Raw genomic sequence first — 27,121 nt, forward strand, 5'->3', positions numbered from 1 at the left:
CTCTGTCTCTCTGTCTCTCTCTCTTTTTCTCTTTCTACATTATGTGTCAGCTCACATGGTTAAGGAAAGGACAAAAGTTCTGGCCACAAGCCTGGTCAATGGGAGCTGTGTGTGTGTGTGTGTGTGTGTGTGTGTGTGTGTGTGTGTGTGTGTGTGCCAGCTGGTTACATCTGGTTTAAGAGGCCACAGAAGGAGGCAGCTTTCTCCCACCTCTTAGTATCAGTTACTAATCCCTGTTTCCCAGAAGTGTGTGTGTGTGTGTGTGTGTGTGTGTGTGTGTGTACAAGCATTTATGTGGAAATTATTGCCACATACAACTTCAAATGAAAAATGCATAAGATGATGAAAATCTTGATTAATGTTAAATTAAGTTTGAGTTATCTGCCCACCGAGTTGTTATTGCTCAATTTATCTCGTCTACTGTCTATAATATCTGCTACAAGCTATCTGCCATGGGTAGGTCTGGTTTTTACTCTCTGAGTCTGTTTTTCAGTTCCATTTTGGTGAACACCGTAACAGGAAAGACAATAATTTAAATAAAATCAAAATAAAGTAAAATAAAGTTTAATTCTGTAATCAGCTCACTCATTAACAACGCTCTGTAAGATCAGATAAGATAGTATAAGATAAACCTTGACTGATCCTCAGATGGGAAATTCAGAAATACTTGAAATATAGAAAACGTAAATAATTAGAAGTATATTAAATGTAAAATAAAAATTATGATATAAATGAATATTGAAACTGTACAAGGGCAATTGAATTCAAAATTACATGGCAAGTAGTAGGCTATTCGTACAGTACCCATGACCAGTTGTACTACGAAGAGTGAAGTACTGTCTCAAGTGAAGTGGCGTAGTGGTGTGATTAGTAGCAGCGAAGTCAGCAAGTATAATGTAAATAAGAGTAGAAAGAATATGACACCATCGACTGTAACACTAGATTAATATATAATATGATTAAGTAGTGATAGTTTTTAGTCTGTATTAATCTAGAAATCAAATAGAAATATAATATAAAGTAATAAAACAGTATAATATAGTAACATGATGGAGTATGATGTGGTATGCAATATAAAATATGATATAAGGTGAACTGTCGTAGTAATAATAGTACAGCAATATCATACAGAATATAAGATATAATATAGTTTATACAGCTATAACACAGATTATTGTGACCTTGGGCTTCGTCACTTCCAGAACAATCAAACAAGGCATTGACTACAACCAGCCTTCACTTAAAAAGCCAGTGTCTGTGGATTAAAATTCACATACTTCGTCTCTCATTACTCACCTTAGTCATTAAAACTGACCGGTCAATAGAACTTTTTTACTGTAGACATTTTCACAAGTCATGGTAGCAAAAGCACAGGTGTAATTAATCATTTTAATGATGGCTGTATTTCATGCAGGTGAGCCAATTCCAGGTTCCTGCTAGTGCACATGCAGACTCACTGTCGTGGCCCACTGGGACACTTAACTGACCGGAGCAATCGTTAATGTTATTAGTTACACCTGTGTTTTCCCTGCTATATCTACTGTGAAAAAGGTCTGTAACTGTAGCCCTTGCACAAAGCCGTCTAGTTCTGGGCCACCCTAAGCATTGGCTAATTTTCCATTAATTCTGGGTACTTTGTCCGATCTAAAAAACATGGCCGACCGAGGCAACAGCATCAAATCACTCAGCTCTGTTCACTCCAGCAGAAAATATTTGCCTTTTAGTGGGAAGATTCAGCAAAGAGTGTAACAATAAAAAAAATACCATTAACATGAAATCTCAGCGCAGTGTAGACGTGTAGCAGAGCTGAGATGCTGTGGCTTCTTCATGTGGCAGGCCTCAGTACTTCTGCTAACTCGTCGCTCCGACTCAGGTTAGCTTACTTAGACAAACGTTTCAACTGACGATGTCCTCACTGCCGTTCCAACAGGTCTTCTCATTGTTCACGGTACAAATCACGCCTTTTCCATTGTTATTGGTACCCAAAATCCAGTGGCCTCTCATAATTCCCATCTCTGCCCACAGCCTGAGTAAGTGAAGACACCTGTGTGTGTTTGCAGGTTTATCAAATGTTATTATATGCTTTCTATGACATAAACGTACTTTCCATGCTAGTTCTGTGCAAGGTTGCGACCACTGCTATTCTTGAAAAAGTGCTTGAAATTACTGTGGTAGAGGCCTCAAACTGATTTAGGTGGTAAGATTGTTTTTTGTACATGTTTTCTGTGTGGTATTGTTTCACTTATTGTAAGAATAAGCTGCTGGGAACTGTCCATATTGTCTGAGAAAAGTTATAAATATCATACCTTACTCTGCTTAGCACATACTCCACAGAGACATTTGACATATCGTGTTAATTCACACGTGCAGGGATGTGGTCAGGAGTGAAAATGTGGTAAACCCTGACCTTAACCGTCATGTATGTGGTGTTGTGCCTGCTGTAATGTGCTTATGTAAACGCAGTAGTCATCTGTAGTTAGCAGTCCACCTGAGAGACATATGTGGAAAGAGAGTGGGGGGGAGCTGTGGGGGGTGTAAACTGTATGTGCCGCACTGTTTCTCAACTGTGTAAATGCCACCTGACACACTCTCTGTGAACTTTGAACACACATGCAATCAAAAACACAGCACACACACACACACAGATGTTGTCACCAGCTTATTCAAATAGACAACCTGTAGAGATGTAGAGCAAGAAACAGAGAGGAAGAGGTGGTGTGGTGAGTGGTGATGGAAGATGGGGGACAGAGAAAGAGAGGGAGAGTGTATTTGACAGGAAAATACAGAAAAAGAGTGATAGGAAAGGAAGGAAAAAGAGAAAAAAGTGTGTTTGTATGAGAGCAATGAATGGACAGACATAAAGCACGCTCAGCAGCAGTTTCACTCGCTCACTAAAGATTCCAGCAGTGTGTGTCAGTCTGTATAGTTAGCTGTGTCTGTACGTGAACTTGTCTTAACCACACTGAGGGGCCAAAACTCAGGTCCTTTGTAGAGTGAGTAAATCAGAGATTAAGAATTAAGGTTTGAGCAGTGGCAGAGCAATTGAGTCAGTTTGAGAGTTTTGACTTTAGGTGGCACAGAAATCATCATCTGTGTGGTGCCCTGGGACAAATAGTCACTATTTTTTGTACACTTCTTCAGGCAGCAGATATTCCTAAATTAGCACCAAGCTCATAAGCAGAGGAAACAGTAAATCAGTGTGACATTGAAGCATCATGCAAACACTAGGACCTGAGGCAGCTAAATGGAATTCACTCATTTTATAAGTAAGCGCTTCATTAACTAAAATAATATTTCCTCTGAACAAAATCTGGGGCAGCCATGTTTGCCAACACAACGTAGATAGGAAAACAATTTAGTACAAAGAAACCTAATTATCAGGAGACATTGCCATAATGGCATTACACAGGTGCATTATCCCTGTGTCGCCACTTAAACTTGTCAAAAGGACAGACACGGTTTCACACATGAAATAAAGGTGTCCCAAAAGACAGTGTTGTGTGTGGTGGCCAATGGGGCCACTTGTTGGCTCCACTCCTGGGTTAGGGTAAAGGTTGGAGTTAGGCATATAGTGGTTGTGGTTGATGTTAAGGGTAAGATACTGAATGTAAGTGAATCTAAAGAACAATGTTTACCATTTCACTGATGTTAAAGGTTGAATATCTGTGGATCAAACTGCTGCATCTAAAACTCCAGAACATTTACTTCAAATGCCGTAATCTTCTGTGGAGTTTTGTTTCTCTTGTCAGTCTCTGTACGATAGTTTATCTGTTAGTGTGTCTGTCTGTCCCTTCTAACGGTCCCTTCTTCGCTGTCTCTCACACTCACATCCTTGTACTTCTATACTTTTGAGGACCCTCATTGACATAATGCATTCCCTGGCCCCTTACCTTAACCTTAACCATCAGAACTAAATGCTTAAATCCCTAACCTTTCCCCTCCTCCTAACCTAAATCTAATGCTACCCCAACCCTTAACCTTCATACAGCCCTTTGAAGTTGTGAGGACAGGCTAAAATGTCCTCACTCTCGAAAAATGTCCCCAGTCTGTTGGTTTAATCTTGTTCTGGTCCTCACTATGAAGGAAGTCCAAGTACACACACACACACACACACACACACACACACAAAGCAGCTGTCTACACACACATTGATTGGGTTTATAGCTTGTTAGGAAAGTGGAGATTGTATTTCAACTCCGCTTGTTAAGAGTCAGCACTGATGTCACTCTGGCCCCTCTTTGTGTTATGTAACACACACACACACACACACACACACACACTGAAACACACAAACAAACACACACACTCTGAAAGAAAGAGGCTATAAAATGAGCCTTGACTATTGGCAGCTTATCCTTTTGTGTTTTGTGTGCACATGTGACTGTAATATTTCGCAATAAGAAGCTAAATGTAAATATACTGTATTACGTTTTCTCCAAGGTTATGTCCCTCTGAATCTTTCCTTGTTTCTCCATGTGCGAATTAATAATAATAATAAAGCATAATGATAAAACACCTGTCCAACTGAGTAAAGGTTAAACTACTAAAACCATGCAGCATTATAAATCGCTGGATAATTAAATATTTCTGCTCATTATTTGATTATCCAGTGGTTTTAAACTGTATTGGAGTCACTTTTTTCCCAGAGTTAATCTGTTAAGAGTAATCTGGAAATGACTTACAGCAACTGATCGACAGCCAAACACAGGATGTGGCCACATAAGTCATTCTAAACTAGTACAAAACTTTGTCAACACGATGGTGAAAACACATTAAATGAGCTGAAAACCATTTTGAACCAAAACCTCAAAGATTTTAGGTTCTGATTCACATGATGATGTAGGCAGCAGCTCCAGAAAACTACATTTCAACTTTCATACCGGTGCTGTGTGTGTGTTTAGTTACAGTTTACTGCTTTCAGCAGTGGTGTGGTTCATTGTATCAACATCTGCTCAGTTTCAAAGTGTTTGTGAGGTGTTATTACATGGTTCATTAATAGGATTAGATTTACAATCCACATATGGAAGACGTTTTATTACATTTTGACTGAATATTTAATCATTTGTTACAGGCCTTGTAAGGTTTAAAGCGTAAATAAAAAGCATCAAATCAAAATCAAAAATCTGCTGATTGAACACCAAGACCATAGAAAAATAGTTGCAAGCCATTTAAAGTCTTTCTGGTGTTACTTCCCGAGCACATTCAAATTCATGATTATTGTATTTTGGAAAATAAGCTGCAATTTGTATCACTTATCATCATCCCACTTGTGGAGGAACAACAGAATAATATCAGTAAATGGGACCTGGCACTGTTTAAGTCACAGAGCCTCTGATCAAACCAGAACAAAGTTGGCTTTCTCATTACTTACGCACTCTGTGTTGTCAGGTAGAGCGAAGCAGTTTGTTCCCCAGACAGAGTTAAGTCAGGGCATGCCCCCCCCCCTTCACACTGCATCCAAGAACAGAGACCTGCCACTAACCAAATGTCACATGACAGCCTTCAAAATAAAGCTCTTGCATAACCACGAGGGCCTGGAAACAGAGAGTCTGTTTACAATGATCCAGTCTGAAGTTGGATGACTTTCTGTGGCCGCCTGTGTGAGTGTGTGTGTCTCCATGCCCCCAAAAATTGCTCATATCTTATCTGCTCTCTCCTGATGTGCATCAGCCGAGTACGGCATGGTCGTGGCACTTATCACAAAGCGCACTGTCCAATTGCAAAGCATTACCTCAGACATAACAACATGAAAAAACATGTTCAGAAAGCAAGCACTGAGGACATGTTTTATCTGCGTCATGCTGCTGACCATCCTAAGTCTCCTTCTGGTCAATTTCACAGAAAATATCCAAATATGATACAGACAAACTTTATATACATATGTGAACCTATAAACAAACAAAAAAAACATATTCTCCTTTTCAGCCTGCGGGCTCTCACAACACAGCCAAGGTGCGAAGTTGCATATGTCAAGGAGTTATATTTAAACACACACACATTCCTAGTCCCACCACTGAGCAGCGAGCTTCAAGATCAACAAAACACAGCATGTATTATGCCAAATATTCTTTATTTCTCAGTGTATAAAACTTCTGTACAAACACATACACTGATACAGAGAATTCAGCGTGAGCAGATTGAAGCAGCATGCGCTTTGTTACAATGTTTTTACATGCAGGAAAAATGAAAACAAAGTGATGTTTCGCTCAGGCTGAGTGGGTTGGTTTTCCTAAGAGAAGTTCTCAGCTGGTGTCCCATGTGAGTGAGCTCAGGTGTACTTTAGGGGGTTTTAACCTCAATAAAACAATTAAATCTCAAGAATGAAACATGTCTGTCCGTTTCCCCAGACTGTCTGCTTTTGTTTAAACTCACTGAACTTTATGAGATATTCTTGTGCTATCAACACCAAAACCTGTGGGTATTTCAGTGTCATGTAAAGTCTAATAAAAACTGATTTGCTTACAGTAATCAGTCTCACATACAGAGACAGTTTCAGTTTGTATCCTGACTCAGACTGGTTTTGATGATTGTTGTATATCTTTACACCCAATAACACTAAACACTTGCTTACTGACGTGTTGTACTTGAGTCACTCATTTAGCAGAATCATCGGCACAGATAACTAGCAGTGCAACTGTCTTTTATTCACTTTTGTTCAATTTGGACACCAAATTACTCACAATGACTAGAGTCAGCCATTGCTGCGACTGTGTCTTTCAAACCACCTGCCCAGAGGATTAACACTTCTGTCAAACCTTCAACAAAAAACACAGACTCTGCAGCACAATTCGCCATCATGTCTCATCTCTGGCCATCTTTATACACAATAATTCACTTTCAGAGATCCATCTGTTCGACATTACAAAGCCATTCATCTGTTATACAGGACATATACTGCTGTGGACCGACCGCCTTGTCCGGCTCCTGAAAACCAGTTTATAACATTCAAGCCAGACCACGTAAGCCATGTAAGAAATAACACAATCTTAGTCTTTTTCAACCATTAAAGGTTGAATTTATGAGCATTAATACACCGTGAAGATTTACTGCTGCAGCATTACTTGGTCTGGCAAGACCGCTAGCTTTTGCTGACTTTGCAAGTTTGCTAACTTGCTATATACCAAACATTACTGATTCAGCTGACTTTGTGGTTACTTTGTCACCTGTGTTACTGTTAAACTATGTTTTAGCACATAACATTATCCACCAAAGTGGACGCTGTTCAGGAAAAGTTACATGGACTCACTTTAAAGGATTATAACACAAGTTAAATGTAGCAGGTGTTATAGGCTGGATAAAGACGGTGTCATCCTTAAATCCTTGTCAGAAACATGCAAGATATTGTTTATGCATGATTGATTGATCACACTCTGCATGCAAACAAAACCCCTGTGATGGAAAACATACTATGCTCTCCATAAACGTACGTGACCAGACAAGGGAAATGCCAGCTATCATAAGGGTCTGCGTGACCTTTAACCTACTTAAATCCACCATCAGCCAAGACGGCACACAAACAGCAAGACAAGCAACTTTTTATGCCCTTTCCCCAGCAAGATACAATGCATTTGCTGAGTAAAACATCAGCACAGTGAACCCATTCAGTCTTAGTCGTAACATCTTCGGCAGAAAACTATCTCCAGTAATCTTAAAATCAGGAGCCACTGTGTAACACACAGGCCTGAACCCAACATGACCAAACATTTCGAGTTGAGATACAAGTCCTCAGATTCCTCAAAGAGAATGATACTACATGTATTACAGTAGTATGCAACTTGTAGCAAAATAATCAGCAGGTTAGTTTTGGGTTAAACAAGCACATTTTCCAGTAAAGTTTGGCAAGAAGTCAATGTTTGGTTCCCATATCAAGCTGTAGTTGTGTTCAGTGTCTTGTGATGCTTAGTAGTGCCTAATAGAAAGGTTTAAAAGAGAGTCGTTTACTAATTGGGTGAAAATATTCCACAGAAGTCCAATTGTACAAATCCTCTGATTGTACGAAGTTCTGGCAGTCTTGTCTTCGTTTGTGTTTGACTAAACAGAAAACATGAACTGTGAACATTTTGTTTAGATTTTACATTTTTTATAGAAGTTTGTTAGAAAAAAACATAAATGTTACAATAAATGTATGTCTTGTAACTATCATGGTATCTTTACAGTACAGTTCAAGATAAAGTGAATTTCAAGGCAAACCACAGCTCACTCCATTTCACACACAGTAGAGAAAGTACTTCGAACCAGACACCAGAAAAACTGCTTCATTTATGCACAATGAACAGGGTTTTCACTCTACACTTAACCCTCAGCTAAGACACCTTTTAGTTTACAGCTTTGTGAGCTGTAAACTAAAAGCTATTTCACACTCAGAAAGCAGAGCAGGATTATTATTGACTTTTTCAGGATACCATCACAAAAACAGTTTTAAGATAACTGGTGTGGAAAGCAGCAGCAGAATATATTATTTGTCACATGAAAGGTTATTGTGAGACGGTCACAGTTAATGGATGTTAACCCTGAACCTTGACAGTTTAACCCTGTCTTATAACCTGAGGGTTAGTCAACAAAGGTTAACTTGGCCATGACAACTTATAGTATAGAGTGGTCCAGGGCTAAGAAATGTAAGAGTGAAAAACCATTTCATATATTGCACATGTGCCAAATAATGGCAGATCTGCTTTGGATCCATTACAGACTGCAAACTGGTTGCATCATTTTTCCTTTCTGCTGCAGTGACTCTACTACAAAGAGCCATTCAGATCCAGGAACTGTAGAGAAATAGTTGTAAATGATTGGGTTTTGTTCATTTTTGTAACTACAATGTACAAAGGAAGGTGTGGCAGTTGAGAGTTTGACGGCCACACACGTGTTTTAGTTTTCCTTTTAATTTCTGCTTTACAACATACAAAACTTAATCTATTGGAGAGAGCAAGCTGCAGAACGAACAGAGCATACAGTAGACGTATGACGGACAATGGATAACTCTGTAGTATTAGCAAAGCAAAATGGATGCAGAATGGTAAAGTAGAAGATCATATTTTGGGTAAAGGGAACAAATGCAGAGCAACAAACATGAGTCAAACTATAGTTCATAACTACTAAGAAATGTTTTTACTGAATATGGACATAATTCAAACTTCACAGTCTTAGATAGACAATTACATTGAAGCTACGAAATAAACCCATCTTTGTGTCTTTCAGTTTGCTCTGAGTTATTTTCTTGCTGCAAACCAACACAAACAAATAGCTGAGTCCATTTGGTAAACTTAAAGAGCACTTGGCTGACCTAATTCTGTTAAGTGCTCACACTTAAGGCCAGTCAGGTCTCTGGAAAGGTAAGTCAAATTCACACTAATAGTACAAATATAACCAATATAGTATTTGCCTGCTTTGTAACTGATGCAAGTTACAACTGGTTGACAGGATGAATGTCTCACATCCTGGTATTTTCAGTTTTAGACCCTTTCTTTGCATGTGTACAAGGGCCTCCTCTACATTAGACACTGGTGACTATACTGAGCAAAGTTGTGGCATGTGCAACAATGTGAACATGGTGAAGAGGAGAAAAACCCTAAAATTACAAAATGTCCTCCTGCCTGAAGTTTAAGTGCTAGCCAGCCTGTAGTCCACCATCACAGTACAAAGAGTTTTGTTTAACCAAACCACATTAATACAGCGCAGACTGTCCTTCAGTACTAAAGTCGGATAAATGAGGAAAGTAAATGACCACAGCTACCAATGGAAACCCGACTTCTACACATACGGTGTTGTGTTTTCTTCAGTAAAGATACAACTTGCTTTTAAACAAGAATGCTTTGTGTGCTTTTATCACATGGATATGCAGACAGTCTTGTACTGAGATATGTAGTGGGAATAATTTTCCAATCATTGAAATCTCACTGAGGCAAAAAAATATGAAGGTGTTATTTTTGATCAAGGCAAGAAAAGACATTGGCATTAGTTCTGTTTCAAATAAAAAAGCCTCACCAAACGTCTGGCTTCTTTCTGGGCCAAACAGTGGCAGGACGTGAAGAAAACCACACTAAAAACCAAGCCAGACCTAACTCCATAAATAGCTCAGAGCGAGACTAAAATAAAGTTAACCATGATCCAGGTTTTAGATTAGGTTTAGAGGCTGCAGCACACAAACTGTGCATGTGATCAGGATAAAATAATTAGTTGTTTAATAAAGCAAGTTCTGTTACTAGAACAACAGTGATCAATTCAACCATGTGCAGGATATGTTGACTAAGTTCTGACTTAAATCGTGTCGAGCGATCGTGCCTGCACCAGAAAAATCGAAAATGGCTTCTTCTTTTCATATGTAAATAAAGAGGAAGTTTGGTTTCTAATCATGAGTGTTGGAAACCAGGCTAACGTTAGAAAGAAGTTAGAAAAAGGACTGAGTGCTTCACTACAGTCTACAGGGAGTCAAGCTCCCTTTCAGTCTACATAATAAGGCTGCATAAATCTATACGAGGTTGGGGTTTTTTAAAACCAGACTAAATACCTCCGATTAATGTGTTAAACACAGACAAGAAAATCAAAGTTTCTACTCTTCAAATCTGGACCGGCCTCATCATAACCAATATTTTCACATCCACCATGACATTAAGAGGTTCTTCTGCTAGTCTGAAAAAAATCCTAGTTCATACTAGTTTAATTTGAAGAGAGGCAGCACTACCTTCTCCTGCAGAGGGCTCATACTGCTGCTTTCATCATCAGAGCAGGTTCTGCTCGAACCCGGCTGGGCTCAGTAGTAAATCTGATCCACGATGAGACTAAAACCCCTCCCTGAACAAAAACAAAAAGTAAAACATTTCAGATCTGTGAAAGTCTTACTTCGGTTCCCAGCCACAGTCCAGTCGAGGTCCTGCTCAACATCAGGCTCCATTAGAGAGAAACCCAAACTGAAAGCGAGTCCAGACAGAACCCAAACCCAGTTGAATCCAGACCAGGATAAAGTCATCAGAGTCTAAGACATCAAGACCAAAACTCATCACAGCTCGGCTCTAGGCCACACAGCAGTACCTCTTCCACCATGACTTGGACAGGCTCTTCATCTTGTCCGGTGTCTGCCTCTGCTTTTTCTGTCGTTTCTGTTTTCCTCGCGGGTGCTTATGGGAGCTGCAGTTCTGCAGGCTGGCCAGTATGGCCGTGTCAAACACTTCTTTCAAATTCTTTTGGGTCAGGGAAGAGCACTCCATGTAGGCCACAGCTCCAATCTCCATGGCACAGTCCCGGGCATCTGCTGGGTCCACAGGTCGCTCCCGGTACTTTGCCAGGTCAATAAGAACCTAGAGAGAGAGAAGGTAACATGTAAGTTAATACACTTTGTGGATCTTGTATTTGGAGTTTCTGATTCTTTAGTCAAGGAGACAGGAGGGATACACCTGCAGTGTTCTCATCCATCAGTGACAACTTTACCTTTTTGAGCATTTGGTTTTGGGCTGCCAATATCTTAAATTTTCTGCAAGTTTTCTTTTAATCAGCTGAAATTTCCGTCTATTTAAAGCAAATTCAATCCTAATACTGCGTCAAATACTTAATTATACATGGTTAAAGATCATAAAACTGCCAAAACAATATATTAGTAACACAAATGTTGTTTTAAAAGGCTATATTACTAATGTTGAACTATCATGGCTTACTTTGATGTCTGAATACAACAAAGCCATTGTTAATGTTATTAGTAGCACCTGTCTAAACAGCTGCAATGAAAAAGGGCCTTCTGTCAAAGTAATGTGATACTTTGGTAAAATGAACATTTAGACCATGAAGACCTGTAGCCTCAATTTTATGCATGTAGTTTTGTTGTATTGTGTGGCATAAGGCCACTACAAGAGGACGTTGATGCTTGTTCCTCCTTCCCATCAAGTGTTGCCGCCTTTATTAAGTTTTTATCTGTTTCTCATCACTTTAAAAAAGTGTGTGTGTTTGTGCAGCGCCTTTAATTTTGACTATATAGTATTTCTTTGGGCCATGAAGAAATCCCTTTAATTTACTGCAACTCTACTGAATGTGTTTACACGATGAAACAAAAATAAGAATCGAACACATGGGGATTCACGCATGTGCTGCACAGAATACATTTCCTCCACCTTGACGTCCTCTCGGAGGTCACACTGTGTCCCAACGAGGACTAGCGGAGCGAAGGGGGCATGTCTCCGGATCTCTGGGACCCACTTCTCAGGAACATTCTGGAAGGAGGCGGGACTGACGACACTGAAGCACAGCAGGAACACATCTGCACTGGTGTAACACAGAGGCCGCAGCTTGTCAAACTCATCCTGGAGAGGTAAGGGAGAGACGTCAGGACAGAGATGAGGATGATTACAGAAAGCATGTTTGATAAAAACAGAGGTGTTACATCCTGCCAATCCAGTCTGTCCTAACACAAGTGGTGCTACTGAGTGATCTGTTCTTAGTGACAGATGATTCACTATGAGGATATATCTAGTTTCTCCTCCCTAACTTTCTGTCTCTCCTTGACTTCCCACTCTGTCCTTCCCTGCCCATGATCCTTCCCTTCATTCTGTCCCTATATTCCTCCACACCAAACGTATGGGTACAGTACACACCTGACAGTACAGTTTTTTGAATGTTTATATGATGTGTACAGATGCGTTTAAATAGTTGTTTGTATTTACAAAAACAGGTAACAGGTAACTTATTACTTGTTTCAAGATAAGCACTAGCTCCACGTCTAACCAGTCGAAAAGCAGCTGCTGCTGCAAACAGAGATGTAAAAGTCATCACTTCCTGTGTGGCAGAGATTTGTTTTCCTAGGAAAGCCTGACCAGACAGTTTCCTGGACAGAGAACTCATTTTAACTGATATCCATTGTAAAACATGTCCGTATCAAATAAAGAAAAAAAATGTTTCAGTACACCACCTAAACAAGAAAGAAAGAAAGAAAGAAAGAAAGAAAAAGAGGATTGTTTTTTCTTCATCACTTCCTCCATCAGAGACATTGTCTCTAATGCAAATTAAACAACAACAGGAAATGCTGCTGCGCTCTCTCCCTCCCTTTTTGTGTGTGTGTGTGTGTGTGTGTGTGTGTGTATGTGTGTTGAGATCACTGACCTGTCCGGCTGTGTCACAGAGTTGTAATTTGACTGGCTGCCCATCCACTGATACCACCGCTAAACAAACAAACACACATCATGAGACATAGTGTAGCTATTCACTGAAAAACACATAGGGGCGACTATTTTCTTACAACCACATAATCTGACAACACCAGCTCTTTAACTACATTAAAGTTAATACAGTAAAGATTAGTCAATGAATTGATTGATCATTTACAGAATAATAATATATTCAATTTGATAGGCTAACTGAACACTAAAAGTAAAATATTAAACATTTTCTAGTCTAGCTTCAAAGTGGTTATGTGTTGGTAACATGAAACAAACTATAAAACTCACATTATAGGCTATTTGACATTTTGTAGAATGAAAGATGGACCAATTACTTAAAAATGTAATGATAGCTGGTCCATAAGGTCATAAACAAATCAAATGTCTTTAGCAGCAAGTAACTTAGGGCAGTTGTTCTTAAAGTGAGGTCTGGAGATCCCCAGGGCTCCCCAGCAAAAAGGGGAATAATTTATTTTGACTATAATTTCATCCATAAGTGACACAGTTACAGAAGGTATGAATATTTTGCCAGGTCTTTATTGTAAATAAGAATCTGTTCTTAATTAACTTGCCTGGTCAAATAATGGCATAATTAAAAAATAGGCCTATATATATATATTGGTCATGGGTTTCATACACTTTATGTAATAAAAAATCTGAAAGCCAAAATCCAATCAGATCCAGGGACAAAATCTTATGAAATTGGGGTCCATGGTCTAATTTCACTTTAGGGGTGAAAAGGTTTAGGGCTCTGATTCCGGACTTTAGTACATTATAGTATTTCTCTATAGCTATCTGGTCCTAAAGTGAAACTGAATTAATTTCTTTATTGATCCTTTACCTGAGAAGTTGTCAAACGCGGTCGGGATGTACTCTGTGGGGTACCCGTTGGTGGTGTAGCTGACCACCAGGCTGGTTTTCCCCACAGCTCCGTCTCCCACCAGCACACACTTCACACGCCTCTCCGCTGCTCCTGCCCCGGACCGCCGCGTCCTGCCGGAGCCCCTCTCCCGGCTGCGGACCCTCCTCGGTGGGACAGGAGGAGCAGGGGATACCGGTGCAGGCTTGTAGCCCCCATCGCCCCGCGGAGGCATCTGGCACGGAGAGGAGGGTGACATGAAGCTCGGGAAGACCCGGGTATGAGATTCAGTCCCGGTTTGGGCCAGTTTTAACAGCGTCCATTCCTCCGTGATCTGCCGGGCTACAGAGCGGTTTGTCAACGGACTTCTTTTCTGTTGTCGCTGCTGTCCGCTTCCTTTCAGTTTCCATGGTTAAATTAGAAAAAGTTTGAACCTCTGCTCACCCCTACACAGCCCAGAAATAAGACTGTGTCCACTTTAAGAGCCATGGTTCATTTAAACGCATTTAAAGTCAGATTAAAAGAGCGGGGATTCAATTAACGTTAGCCGTTTGTTACAGTGTCCGTCCGGTCGACCAACTAACAGACTGACCGTCCCAACCTCCGCTTCAGATGACATCACGGTGTGCGCGCGCGTGTGTGCGTGTGATAAACTTACTTAAAGTCCCTAATTTCCTTCAAGTTTTTCTTGGTATTATTTTCTGTTTTGCTCTACTACACCTCCATCGCTCTCCTAAATTTTCATAACTTTCCTCAAACTTTTGTTAAGATTATTCTACGCAAGTCTTTGGCAGTTATGTTGGTCATCTTGATTTTTTTTAAAAGCACATCTCTTACCTCTTTCTATTTTATATCACCAATACAGTCCGTTTTTTCTATCAGATTCAGAATCAGTTTCATTGCCAAGTAAGTTTTCACATAAAAGGAATTTGCTTTTGTATTGTGGTGCTTAACTACAAACATGCCGGTAATAAGAGAAAATAAAAGCAAGTAGGCTAGGCAACTAGTCAAGAAGCAGAAATAAAAAAAATAGGATGTTACCATAGAAATATGAAAAAATATGTAATATATATCTGATATTATATCACATGATAGTATATTAAATTCACTGACACATCAGCAACATACTATTGTAGTTGGTTGTGGTGGGACTAATTTAGCTTTTTTATATCAATGCTGGGTGTATTCACTGATAACAATGCATTATACTTCATAAACTGTAAATGTAGCTGTCAGATAAATGCAGTGGAGCAGAGAGTAAAATATATGATTCTGAAGTGCAGTATAAAGTATAATAAAATGGAAATCTTCAAATTACAAAATATTAAAAAAGAAACTTACCTCAAAGTTGTTCTTGAGTACAGTAACAGATTGACAGGACAGGACATCTGCGCCATCTAGTGGACAGAGTGAAAAAGACACGTGCCAGTTAGCAATAAAACCTCATTAAAACCTTTTTAAAAAAACACAAAAATATTTTATGGATATCAGTGTTTCAGGAAAGCTAATAAATATCATGTTTCCCCACGGATGATATACATCTAGATAAGTTTTATTTATTAATTTAATATTTCTACAGTATGCGCATGGAGGAAGGCAGAACGAAACGACTCCTCAGTGTTTCCGCACGGAGGCTTTTCGAAACTACACCTGAGGTTTCATGTGTTGTGTTGTGACATGTTGAAAAGACTCTTCGCTTCTTCGGACAGTTAAAACAAGCTGTCCGTGTGACAGACAGGTAACCTCTGCTCTCTTGTGTTCGGCGATACAAGCATGTCCTCGGCGGGGGTAGTTCTGGGTTTCCTGGAGGAGGCGGAGCCGTGGCGGCTCCTGTCGCCGCAGTTCCCCAGTAAAGTCGGAGGTAAACCGGCGTGGCTCAGCCAGAGAGGCCTGCCCGCCCAGCCCGAGCTGGAGTGTGAGATATGCCACCTGCCTATGGCTTTCCTGCTGCAGGTTAGTGAAAAAAGGGGGGGGGGGGCACCTCGGGGTCAACTGGGCTCTGGATCCACTTAGGGATCCTTCCACCATAGATAATAATAATTCACTGTGTTTATGGGGAGCTCAGTTTTCACTTGTGGGCTGGAACAAGCTGAGCTACTGCGTGATAGACCGTGATAATGTCACACAGAGAAACCCTGGAGCTGCTTCATATATACCGTAGATGGGTGACAAATCAAAGGAAAAGGTGAAGTGTGTTAGTATGAAGTCGGGCCACAACGAACCCCCAGAACAGCTTCAGGGTTCCTTGCCAAGTCTGTTGAACTCTTTTGGAGGGATGAACACCATTCCCTCATTTATATATAAATAAATACATTTATAATATATATATATATAAACGCAACCTTTATTTAATCAGGTAATTATATTGAGACCAAAATCTTTTTTGCAAGAGAGAGATGAGGAACGAAAAACAAACAAACAGCCAGACATATAAAGGACATACAGCATCAGAGACAGACACAGACATCACTGAATAGTAATGGAGATAAAAGTTGATGTTTTACCATTTGGTCTAATGGAGGTGGTGGCAGAGAGCATTGTCTTACATGCTGGTCCACAATCTTCCATAGGTGTGAAACTGGGTTCAGATCTGGTGACTGTAAAGAGCGTATAATTTCCTTTTAAAATAATTGGAAACTACAATTCTGCTCACTTTTATGTCAACCAATTGATTAACGTCTAAATGCCCATCTCAGCCTTATACACTATAAAACTAGAAAGGGTACTTTGGTGTGACAGTTTGGCTAAACTCCTCTTCAGACTCCTCTGAGCTGCTGAGCTGAGTCATAACTCTGAACTCTTCTGTGTAGTTACTCTTTTCATCTTCTTTGCAGGTGTACGCACCAATTTCTGGTCAGGACAGAAGTTTCCACAGGACGCTCTTCCTATTCTGCTGCAAAACTCACGAGTGCTACGTGTGCAACGACAGCCGCTGCATGAAAGGTATCAGTAACCGTTAATGTTGCTTTAATATTTGTCATTTGTTGCTACAGGATAGATCACTTAACATCTTCCGTCTTTAGCCTTCAGCCTTCACCACATCCTCTCCTCTCCACATTTCTAAATACTTCAAATCTGAAGTCTGGGGCTTCATTTTATAAGAGAAATCTATTTTACTCTTGTTTTCCTTTTCAGTTTTCAGAAGTCAGCTACCCAGGAGGAATGATTTCTACCCCTACGACCCTCCACCAGGTTTGTGTATTTTAGCCTGGAAAGCATAATTCTTCATCACCTGATACTAAAAAAAGCTTCATAAATACAGTTGCGTTGAGACATTTATGAATATTGCTATGCATTTAGAGAGCCAATATATAAGCATTTATACAATATGGTAGGAAAATATTTTTTATAATGTGCCGGGGGACATTTTTAAATTGATATATTTACATTTGTCAGTTTTTTTATGTATTTCAACAGTAGCTTGGCTTTGGTATGATGCATTTTATCTATTTGTGAACCACTAGAAGTCAATTCATTTTGCAGTTATTGACGACAGTGTAGTCATAAAAACACAGAGGTACATGTTATAGGTATTTTACAGTGCATTATTTTGACTCAGATCATGAAATATCAAAGTGATTCTTCTTTTTTCCTCTTTCTCAGAGGATGAACCCCCCAGTGACTCTGACCCGGTCCAGAGTGTGTTGTCTGTCTCTGGAGTGAAACTATGTTGGGTGTGCGGTTGCCCCGGTAAAAAGGCCTGCTCCCGCTGTCACGCTGTGAGCTACTGTGGAAAACACCACCAGACCCTCCACTGGAAGCACGCACACAAGAGGGAGTGCTGCAGCCAAGGTGCGTGTTGTTCATGGGACTAAAAATGAACACGTCTTCAGAGTTTAGAGTGGCAGAGTATCGCGCCACAAGGAAGATGTAATGTCTCTGCTGTGTCTTTTGTCTGTCCGTATAGAAGCGTCCATTGTCACAACCTCTCCCTTCCTCTTCCCGGAGTCGGAGCTGGTCACTGAGCCTGAGGAGGAGGAAGAGGAGAAGCAGGAGGACACAAAGAAGGCTGAAGACGAAGAAGAAGAGGAAGGGAGTGTAGATTTTTCCTCCTTAGCAGATAGTAAGCTTTCATTTATGTTTGATAACTGGTCACATGTATTAGATGTTAAAACTTTAATAAGAATAATAAATACATTTTTAGTCAAATTTGTTTTTCTTTCGCTATGATTCTTCAGTTAGCGCGTCTTTCTAAAGCATTCATCCTGACTGTTTTCAGCCCTGGCAGAGGCAGACCTGGAGGAGATGGCAATGCACGAGACTGAAGACAACAAAGTGTTCCAGCGGTTTAAAAAGAAGATTGAACCGGAACCACACCAGGTATAAAATAAATCACCTCATTTGGTACAAACACTTGAATGAACGCAGTCACGCTGTGTGTCCATCTCAGTGTTTTGTTATGTTCAGGTGGTGCGTTACAGTCGAGGGGGCTCTCCCTTGTGGGTCTCTTCTCAGCACATCCCTTCAGATCAGAATATCCCACCATGCACCTGTGGCGCCAAGAGGATTTTTGAGTTTCAGGTAGTCACCGCCCGTTCAGGGCTCAGTAATCTGACCTCTTTAAGACTCACTTATGTCTTTATTTGTTCAACTATAAAGTTGTGTATGCATGTTGGTTAAAGTGTTTAAGTATTTGGAGTGAACTGAAAATGTGCATATGAATGCAGTTACTATCTTTCTGTGGAACACTGTATGTCTTGTATGGGAAACTATGAGCAGAGGTTTCTTTTCACAGTTAATTGTTGGCAAAAAGAAAAACATTTTGTTTCTGATTTATTTACGTGATGGCCTAATAAATAATAGTGGTAATGTGCCAACATATAGTATATACTGTAGGTGTAACTTATTATAAATGAAAAAGTCCCTCACTGTTTGAACAACTCAGAGTGCTGTATTATATATGTGTCTCTCCACATAGCTAACAGTGTGTATATCTGCTGGAACGGAGTACATGTAATAATCATGTGTGTGTGTGTCGTTAGGTGATGCCGCAGCTGTTGAACAGTCTGTGTGTGGACTCGACGGGAGCCAGTATTGACTGGGGGACACTGGCTGTCTACACATGCTCTGCCAGCTGTAACAATGATGACCGGTACTGCCCCGAGTTCATCTGGAAGCAGGACTTCAGATCAGCACACACAGATTAATCCCACATAATGCATGTGTGGACAGAGTTTAGGAGACACTGATGCACATGAAGACGCAGCAGTGGAGAAGCTGGATTTAATCACACTTCTAGTGATGTCACTCTATTTAGTGGACTGGACACCGATCATACATAAATCCTCCCTCTGAGACTATCAAGTAGAATTATGTTTTTGGATGGATGGATATTCACTGTCTGAATTTCTTTTTATGAGCAACAGTTGTACATGTATTATTCTTTGGACAGACTGTGTGATATTGAGATATATATATATAGATAGATAGATAGATAAATAAAAAATTTGTCATTTTTCTGACCTATGCTGTCATGTCCATTTTCAGTGCCACATCCTCTTTATACAGTTTGTCTGCAAAACAAATCACATTTTGCCTTATCATCACACAATAAAGTTCTTAAAGTTGTCTGAACAAGCATCTCGTTCTGTGTTCTCAGCAGCAGACGGAGAGTGTAGTAAAAAGTAGTGTAAGTAAAAATACTAGGTTTGCATAACAAGACAAAGTCAAATGTCAAGATCTCCCACTGAGATCATTTCAAAGTTTTAACTGAGTGGTATAAATTCAATTCAAGGTTACTTGTGCCCATGTAAACTTTCAGGCTGTCACTAATCTAGCAAAACCTGCAGTTTAAAGACAGATTATCAAAGGGTAATGTCAGCAAACTGGCTGAATAATGTTAAACAGCAATCTCACTACAGTTCGCCAACCTACCAGCTACCAAGCAAGCCTCAGCAGAAAACCATAGTGTATTGAATTGAGACAGGGTGCATTTTATTTGAATTCAACTTTTCAAATATAGGAGGAAGAACATTTTGATTCTTCTGTCAGAAGTTAGTTACACTTTAAATGAAGGCTGCGTTTACACAGTAAACATCTGACCAGACCCGCTGCAGGCATTACCTTTATAAGATGAAGAGGATCTTCACACTCAAAAAAAACTATTGTACAGTCTTTAGTCATTTTAAAATCTGTATACTGTACAGTGTGACTTTGTTCTCACTCCTAAGTCACACAGTGGTGTGACTGCTTTACTTATACTCTACAGATCAACCATGCATTGTGACCAAAATGATTGGATTGAATTGATGAATTGTTTTACTTTGAAAAATTAAGCACACACTTTGCAGGACAGCAAACGTCTCACAGTGTTCATAAAACAAAAACAGTTTCCAAATAAAACAGTACCAAAATGTTATAGTATTGAAAGAAGCAGCTTTCACAAGAGAGTCTGTATGTTTACATTTATTAATGCACACTGCAGCACTTAACATTTTCAGAAGAAGCAGAATTGTATTTAAATGTGACGGGGATTCCTGGTCTCCTGATCAGCCACTGATGAGCTCAGAATCACACATTTGCCTCAATAATTATTCTTCAAAAGATAACTTTTAAATATAGTTTTAAAATGGCCACAAAATAGATAAGAAAACTTTTAAACAATACATAAACATGGCAACATGATGCATAGTTTATCTGCCATCATCTCTTAGTGCTAGTGAATGTAAGATGCAAGACGTGAAGATAAGTTTTAGGCAACGCATGTCTTTTCTTAACGTTTTGGTTCTGGTTGATTTTTAATAAGTACAAATATATCAGGAACCCAAATCAAGAGACACGAACCTTGAAGAACTAACCAACTTGGATCAAGTTAGTTTAACTTCTGTCAATTCAAAATTTAAAATCATCCAACTTCAGTCAACAGACTTGACGATACTACGTCTCGTATCAGAATGTGTGATGTGAATGTAAGGGTAGGAAGATAAAACTCAAAAAGCAGACTCACTTCTCTCTCCAACTAAAATCTTAGCAAATACTGTTCAATGGAATGCAGGGCTGACTAACCCAAACACATCTAGAACAACTTGGGGACCGAGCAGACAATGAATACAAATGCAATGTACAAAACTATTTAAAACAGCTTAAAAAACAAAATACAGTCCTTGCCAGACTGCTTCTCATCAGTGATTTTTACATTTCTTTACAGTCTTATATACAATCAGGGATGTGATAAGGACAACAGAACAAGCTGAAAATAAGTGGGCAATAACAGAGAAAAGGTTCCATAGAAATGGAGGTCTGTGTGTAAAATATACCACCACTTGTGATCAGAACATGGCCAAAGAAAAAAAATATGTATATACACACACACAGGGTCAAAAACTAAAAAAGGATGACTCACATCCCTTACAGCAGTCCACTTGTATATCAACATATATAAAAATCTGAGTAAAAAGAGACAGGGTTGGGGAGATGATAAAAGATGGAGCTAAAGGTTCTACGTTGTTTTGCGGAAGCCTTTCAGGATGGGGTAGATGTTTTCAAATGCTTCGTAGATCTCTGCTCTCACCTTGGCACCTTTTAAAAACAAGCAACACCAGATTATTAACAACAATGACTCACACTGGCACAGAAATAATCACTACACCCATTAATGTCATGTTCTGGATTATCTCTAAAAAGGTCTACTGTAGTTTTTGAAGATCAAAACTGTTACAGAATTTATTGTTTTTGAACACAAAGTTCAGAATTTAGAAATAGTCTGTCTCATTTATTTTATTTTTAAGTAACAAATTTGAAGAATCCTTTAAATAAAATAAAATACTAAAATCCGCCACAGAAATCCTGCATCAGTCCAGCTTTGACATGAACAAATTAGCACTTAATTTTTCTATTAAAATATTTATTTTGTTGTGGAGAAAAAAAAAAAAAAAAAAGTCCTGAAAAAAAGATCAGCTAGTCATATTTGTTGAAAAAGATAATAGTTTTGAATGTTCTACCTCAGACTTGTGAAGTGATTGTTTGGCATGAAGTGTTTGTCACATTCTGACCATAGAGATAAGTTTAACCACATAATTAACCATCTGGTTTCTTCCAATTTTCACTCAGGAGCAAAAATCTGCCTTTAAACTTGAAAGAAATAATGATTTGAGATATATCGTGATAATTATCGATATCGAATGATATGAAATGTTTTTATCATGATAACATTTTGGGCCATATGGCCCAGCCCTACTTCTGATCACAACTAATATTGCATGAAGTGAAGCCATTAGCAGAGAAGAGCAGGATTTACCTGTGAGTACAACTTTCCCAGAGACAAAGATGAGCAAGACAATTCTGGGTTTGATCATTCTGTAAATCAGTCCTGGAAACAGCTCCGGTTCATAGCTGAAACAAACAAGTCACTTTATTTTAATCATTAAAATGAATCAACTTCAAGTTAAGAAAACTCCTCTTAGCTCTCCACAAACTGTCCAGACCATACGCTAAATGTTATTTCAATTTCAAACAATTCCACATATAAATACTTTCAGAAGAGGGTTTGTATGGGAGACTTTTCTACAGAGGCCCCAGTCTGATTACAACTCTGGCAAAAGAGGAACTATTTATGTAATAATAATAATAGCTTAAATAAATCACATCTATCCTTTCCTTCTGCGGCACAACTCATGGACACAAACATGAAATTCTCACAATGCAGCCGTCACATACTGGTGATTAGAACACAAAACAAACAGAAATTACCTGCTGAACTGTTGATGTGTGAGGACTAATCCCTCCAGCCGAATGGGGAACTTCACGTCGCAGCTTCCCACCATGTTCTGAATCTTGAAGTCCAGGAACTTTGCAGGAAAACCGAGCTTCTGCACCACACGAGCGTATTTTCTGGCAGCTAACCTCGACTGCTCCTCACTAGTGAGAGGCAGATTATAAGAAAAGAAGCAGATAATTGGACAAGTCTTAAGGAGAGGAAAGAAGATGAAAGACAAGAAGGTAGAGAAAATTCTATTCGAAGTCATTGCAAAGCTAGCATCTGTTTCCTCAGGAGGACTGTGTTGGCAAGAAGAATCTGGCATTTTATTACAAACCATGGCACAAGAAAGGTCAGCAAATGAGCTACTTTCTGACCTTTTGGCTCCAGTGCAAACCATCTTCCCGGAGCTGAAGATGAGAGCAGTGGTCCTGGGTTCTCGTATTCTCATGATGACTGCAGCAAAACGCTACCAGAAAAAGAGTGGGCGAATATTAGGAACTCTTCCTAAAAACGCAGGCTCTTTAGCATTAATACACTGCTCAAAAAAATGAAGGGAACACTTAAACAACACAATGTAACTCCAAGTCAATCACACTCTTGTGAAATCAAACTGTCCACTTAGGAAGCAACACTGATTGACAATCAATTTCACATGCTGTTGTGCAAATTGAATAGACAACAGGTGGAAATTATAGGCAATTAGCAAGACACCCCCAATAAAGGAGTGGTTCTGCAGGTGGTGACCAGAGACCACTTCTCAGTTCCTGTGCTTCCTGGCTGATGTTTTAGTCACTTTTGAATGCTGTTAGTGCTTTCACTCTAGCGGTAGCATGAGACGGAGTCTACAACCCACACAAGTGGCTCAGGTAGTGCAGCTCATCCAGGATGGCACATCAATGCGAGCTGTGGCAAGAAAGTTTGCTGTGTCTGTCAGCGTAGTGTCCAGAGCGTGGAGGCGCTACCAGGAGACAGGCCAGTACATCAGGAGACGTGGAGGAGGCCGTAGGAGGGCAACAACCCAGCAGCAGGACCGCTACCTCCACCTTTGAGCAAGGAGGAGCAGGAGGAGCACTGCCAGAGCCCTGCAAAATGACCTCCAGCAGGCCACAAATGTGCATGTGTCTGCTTAAACGGTCAGAAACAGACTCCATGAGGGTGGTATGAAGGCCTGACGTCCACAGGTGGGGGTTGTGCTTACAGCCCAACACCGTGCAGGACATTTGGCATTTGCCAGAGAACACCAAGATTCACCACTGGTGCCCTGTGCTCTTCACAGATGAAAGCAGGTTCACACTGAGCACATGTGACAGACGTGACAGAGTCTGGAGACGCCGTGGAGAACGTTCTGCTGCCTGCAACATCCTCCAGCATGACCGGTTTGTCGGTGGGTCAGTAATGGTGTGGAGTGGCATTTCTTTGGGGGGCCGCACAGCCCTCCATGTGCTCACCAGAGGTAGCCTGACTGCCATTAGGTACCGAGATGAGATCCTCAGACCCCTTGTGAGAACATATGCTGGTGCGGTTGGTCCTGGGTTCCTCCTAATGCAACACAATGCTAGACCTTATGTGGCTGGAGTGTGTCAGCAGTTCCTGCAAGAAGAAGACATCGATGCTATGGACTGGCCCGCCCGTTCCCCAGACCTGAAGCCAACTGAGCACATCTGGGACATCATGTCTCGCTCCATCCACCACAGACTGTCCAGGAGTTGGCGGATGCTTTAGTCCAGGTCTGGGAGGAGATCCCTCAGGAGACCATCTGCCACCCCATCAGGAGCATGCCCAGGCGTCGTAGGGAGGTCATACAGGCACGTGGAGGCCACACACACTACTGAGCCTCATTTTGACTTGTTTTAAGGACATTACATCAAAGTTGGATCGGCCTGTAGTGTGGTTTTCCACTTTGATTTTGAGTGTGACTCCAAATCCAGACCTCCATGGGTTGATAAATTTGATTTCCATTAATAACTTTGGTGTGATTTTGTCAGCACATTCAACTATGTAAAGAAAGGAGTATTTAATGAGATTATTTCATTAATTCAGATCTAGGATGTGTTATTTTAGTGTTCCCTTTTTTTTTGAGCAGTGTATATTGGGTATATTTTACTGCACCCGTTTTGGTATTTCTTCTATATTTAGTATCGCCTGTGCTTTTCCTGTGAAAAACATCTACAAAAACAAGGTGGCAAGTGCAAAGTTAGCATGACTCATAGAGCCATATTAGCATTAGCTACATTTACGGGAAATATGCCAGGTTAAAATAAACCGGAAGCCCCACTGACAGCAGATACAAAAAATTAAACTGTTGAGCAACATAGAGCCAATCACAGTAATGTCTGGCAGTCTCACCTTTGGGTTGTACTCTGCATTCCTGGCTCTCAAGGCAATGGTCTTCAAGTCCAGTTTACAGCCCAGATTTACAGTAGATACTATGTTTCTAATAGTAGGGAAATAAGAAAAGCACCGAGAAAATAACTGAGTAACAGATGGCAAACTGTTCCATCAGTAGTTCAAAATCATGTTAAATTGTGTGGAAATGACACCAGCCATATTTATGTTTATGGTCTAAATACATTTTAATTCACATTCAGCACAATTTTGGTCCTTGCATGTATTTCCCTACAGGAATATCTCGTAGTAAGCCAACTTCAACATTTACCACTAGCTAAAGGAACATAACATGAAAGGGACAGAGTGTATATTAGCCAGACGATTACAAAGACTGACAAATACAAGTGGCATACACTGATACTTTTGAAACATACTGTAGCTGTGGTACTATCCCAGAGCTCTCTGAGGCTGGTGTGGAGGGTGTGATAGGGGTCATGGGGGTCAGCGGGGTGTTGTAGAGCGGGGTATTCCCTGGCAGTGCTGTGGTGGTCGAGCCCGCTACCGCCTGGGAATGGTAAAGCTGAGGGGTCTGCCCTGACGTTCCAGGAAGGCCTGGAGAACAAATAAAGTTTGTTTTCCCCAAGCTATAAAATTAACCAATGAACCACTATGGTTCAGACATGCAAGATTATTTTCCCAGAATAAATGAAGAATACACCAATTTTTGTGGTTTGAGATTATGATCTCACCTCTTAAGAGTGGGAATGGATGGAGAGGGATACGAAAGTAGTGTTTGTTGTACCTGTATTTGCTTGCTGTGCCTGTTGTTGCTGTTGCTGCTGTTGTTGCCTCTGCTGTTCCTCCAGTATAGACAAACTGTTGGTGTTCTGGACAGGCTGGGGTGTCAGGCCCGAGCCATATGGCATCATAGGACTGAACATGGGCATGCCTGGGGTCATCGCACCCTGCACAAGGGCACAGAGCCAAACAGCAGAAGTGAGGATTGAGCAGAAGAGCAACATGAGGACCAAATGATAATGCAAAAATTCACCACTGTCACAACTTTTTTCACTTTGCCTTTGATAACTTTATATAAATACAAATAAAATCTTAATAATAATGGTCTATTGGTTTATTTTGTAGGTTCAAGAGAAAGAGCAAGGAGTTCAACATGGTAAATCCATCCGACTATATTGACAACAAGCTGGGAGCGTGTGCTGGTGAGAAATTCATTTAAAAATGCCATAAAATGCTTGAAACCAGTGTTACCGGAGGGGAGGCCAGTCCCTGGAAGCCTGGTATACTGTTGTTTTGGTCCATCTCTTTAGCTCCTCACGTTAATTCACTGCCACGCAAGAGCAGGAAGCAACACAGGCTTGGTAAGTTTACACAGCAGATGCCTCAAAGTGTCTGTATTACAGTAAAAATAAAATAAAAACGCCAGCAACCAGTGGACAGGACTCTGCAGGAACACCCTCTTGTTGTGTCTTCTCTGTGACAGCTATGTCCTGCCTGAAAAGATGGACAGAACCAAGGTTTACTCAGACAAACACTTATATGCATCACCGTACAGTCGCGTGAAGAACTTGCAAATGACATAAAGCAGAATTCGTGCAGCGGTGGCGCCAAACCATCCACTACTTGCTAATCACCGCATTTAGCTTCACCGTTAATTAACTTTACTTTAGCTCGTTCATTCACTTTGGCCCCAGTGTATTATGTGTCCTTTAAAAAAATCTAGTAGGCAAAACAACGCGTGACAACGTTATCTGTAACCCAATTAACGTTAGTTTTCCAGCAGGAAGAAACATATCAACACACTGGCTAGCTGAAGTTAGCCACAGAGCTAACATTAGTATTAGCAGCACAAACGCTAACTAACGCGTTGTGGCCACAATGAAAGCGGCGACTTTGCTACTCAAAAAGGTGAAAATACCTTGGACATTTGCCACTGCGTTACAGTACATTACCCGCAAATTTACACCCACACTCGTAGTTCAAATCAGCACACGAAGAAAATTAATTCAGCTTCAGGTTCGTTTCTTCTTCGGCGCTAGCGAGCCTTGTCGGCTGCTCCCGGAAGTGGAAGCTTTATTTTCC

General features: G+C 40.3%; 3 protein-coding genes across 6 annotated transcripts; 1 reads left to right on the plus strand and 2 right to left on the minus strand.

Annotated features, from left to right (window-relative positions):
• Positions 1-6,051: 6,051 nt before the first annotated feature.
• rhoua (ras homolog family member Ua) lies at positions 6,052-14,613 on the minus strand. The gene is made up of 4 exons (XM_038701265.1): positions 13,978-14,613; positions 13,081-13,139; positions 12,096-12,284; positions 6,052-11,291 (listed from the first exon to the last, which is right to left on the minus strand). Exons 1-4 carry the CDS (start codon positions 14,252-14,254, stop codon positions 11,007-11,009), a joined length of 810 nt encoding a protein of 269 aa, XP_038557193.1. The 5' UTR covers positions 14,255-14,613; the 3' UTR covers positions 6,052-11,006.
• A 1,019-nt stretch (positions 14,614-15,632) lies between these two features.
• On the plus strand, positions 15,633-19,457 carry pdcd2 (programmed cell death 2). Its single transcript, XM_038701264.1, has 8 exons — positions 15,633-15,948; positions 16,830-16,938; positions 17,131-17,187; positions 17,599-17,787; positions 17,903-18,058; positions 18,215-18,315; positions 18,403-18,516; positions 18,978-19,457. Exons 1-8 carry the CDS (start codon positions 15,769-15,771, stop codon positions 19,140-19,142), a joined length of 1,071 nt encoding a protein of 356 aa, XP_038557192.1. The 5' UTR covers positions 15,633-15,768; the 3' UTR covers positions 19,143-19,457.
• A 925-nt stretch (positions 19,458-20,382) lies between these two features.
• Positions 20,383-27,113, minus strand: LOC119890033 (TATA box binding protein). Of its 4 annotated transcripts, none has more exons than XM_038701041.1 (10): positions 26,992-27,113; positions 26,470-26,533; positions 26,291-26,366; positions 25,824-25,986; positions 25,456-25,633; positions 25,040-25,127; positions 23,068-23,159; positions 22,684-22,851; positions 22,232-22,326; positions 20,383-21,513 (listed from the first exon to the last, which is right to left on the minus strand). In XM_038701041.1, the coding sequence occupies exons 3-10, from the start codon at positions 26,339-26,341 to the stop codon at positions 21,434-21,436; spliced, it is 915 nt and encodes a 304-aa protein (XP_038556969.1). In that variant the 5' UTR covers positions 26,342-26,366; positions 26,470-26,533; positions 26,992-27,113; the 3' UTR covers positions 20,383-21,433. The 4 variants fall into 4 exon arrangements, with proteins under 4 accessions (XP_038556969.1, XP_038556968.1, XP_038556970.1 ...); XM_038701040.1 differs by having other exon boundaries at positions 26,958-27,109; XM_038701042.1 differs by having other exon boundaries at positions 27,010-27,027.
• Between the last annotated feature and the right edge of the window lie 8 nt (positions 27,114-27,121).

This window comes from Micropterus salmoides, unplaced genomic scaffold (genome assembly GCF_014851395.1).
Source record: "Micropterus salmoides isolate LMB-PRFRI ecotype aquatic unplaced genomic scaffold, ASM1485139v1 Ms_hic_scaffold_6, whole genome shotgun sequence".
Lineage (NCBI taxonomy): Eukaryota > Metazoa > Chordata > Actinopteri > Centrarchiformes > Centrarchidae > Micropterus > Micropterus salmoides.

What these genes read in the sequence shown, in the direction of transcription:
- pdcd2 (XM_038701264.1), top strand. Translation starts at nt 15,769, where the DNA reads ATGTCCTCGGCGGGGGTAGTTCTGGGTTTCCTGGAGGAGGCGGAGCCG. An exon ending in CGACAGCCGCTGCATGAAAG is followed by an intron (nt 16,939 to 17,130) that starts GTATCAGTAACC and finishes TTTCCTTTTCAG; the next exon opens with TTTTCAGAAGTCAGCTACCC. An exon ending in GAGGGAGTGCTGCAGCCAAG is followed by an intron (nt 17,788 to 17,902) that starts GTGCGTGTTGTT and finishes CTGTCCGTATAG; the next exon opens with AAGCGTCCATTGTCACAACC.
- LOC119890033 (XM_038701041.1), bottom strand. Translation starts at nt 26,341, where the DNA reads ATGGACCAAAACAACAGTATACCAGGCTTCCAGGGACTGGCCTCCCCT. An exon ending in GTTTGCACTGGAGCCAAAAG is followed by an intron (nt 22,852 to 23,067) that starts GTCAGAAAGTAG and finishes GCCTCTCACTAG; the next exon opens with TGAGGAGCAGTCGAGGTTAG. An exon ending in ACACATCAACAGTTCAGCAG is followed by an intron (nt 22,327 to 22,683) that starts GTAATTTCTGTT and finishes TGTTTGTTTCAG; the next exon opens with CTATGAACCGGAGCTGTTTC.
- rhoua (XM_038701265.1), bottom strand. Translation starts at nt 14,254, where the DNA reads ATGTCACCCTCCTCTCCGTGCCAGATGCCTCCGCGGGGCGATGGGGGC. An exon ending in TCTGTGACACAGCCGGACAG is followed by an intron (nt 12,285 to 13,080) that starts GTCAGTGATCTC and finishes TTACCTCTCCAG; the next exon opens with GATGAGTTTGACAAGCTGCG. An exon ending in ACCTCCGAGAGGACGTCAAG is followed by an intron (nt 11,292 to 12,095) that starts GTGGAGGAAATG and finishes CTCTCTCTCTAG; the next exon opens with GTTCTTATTGACCTGGCAAA.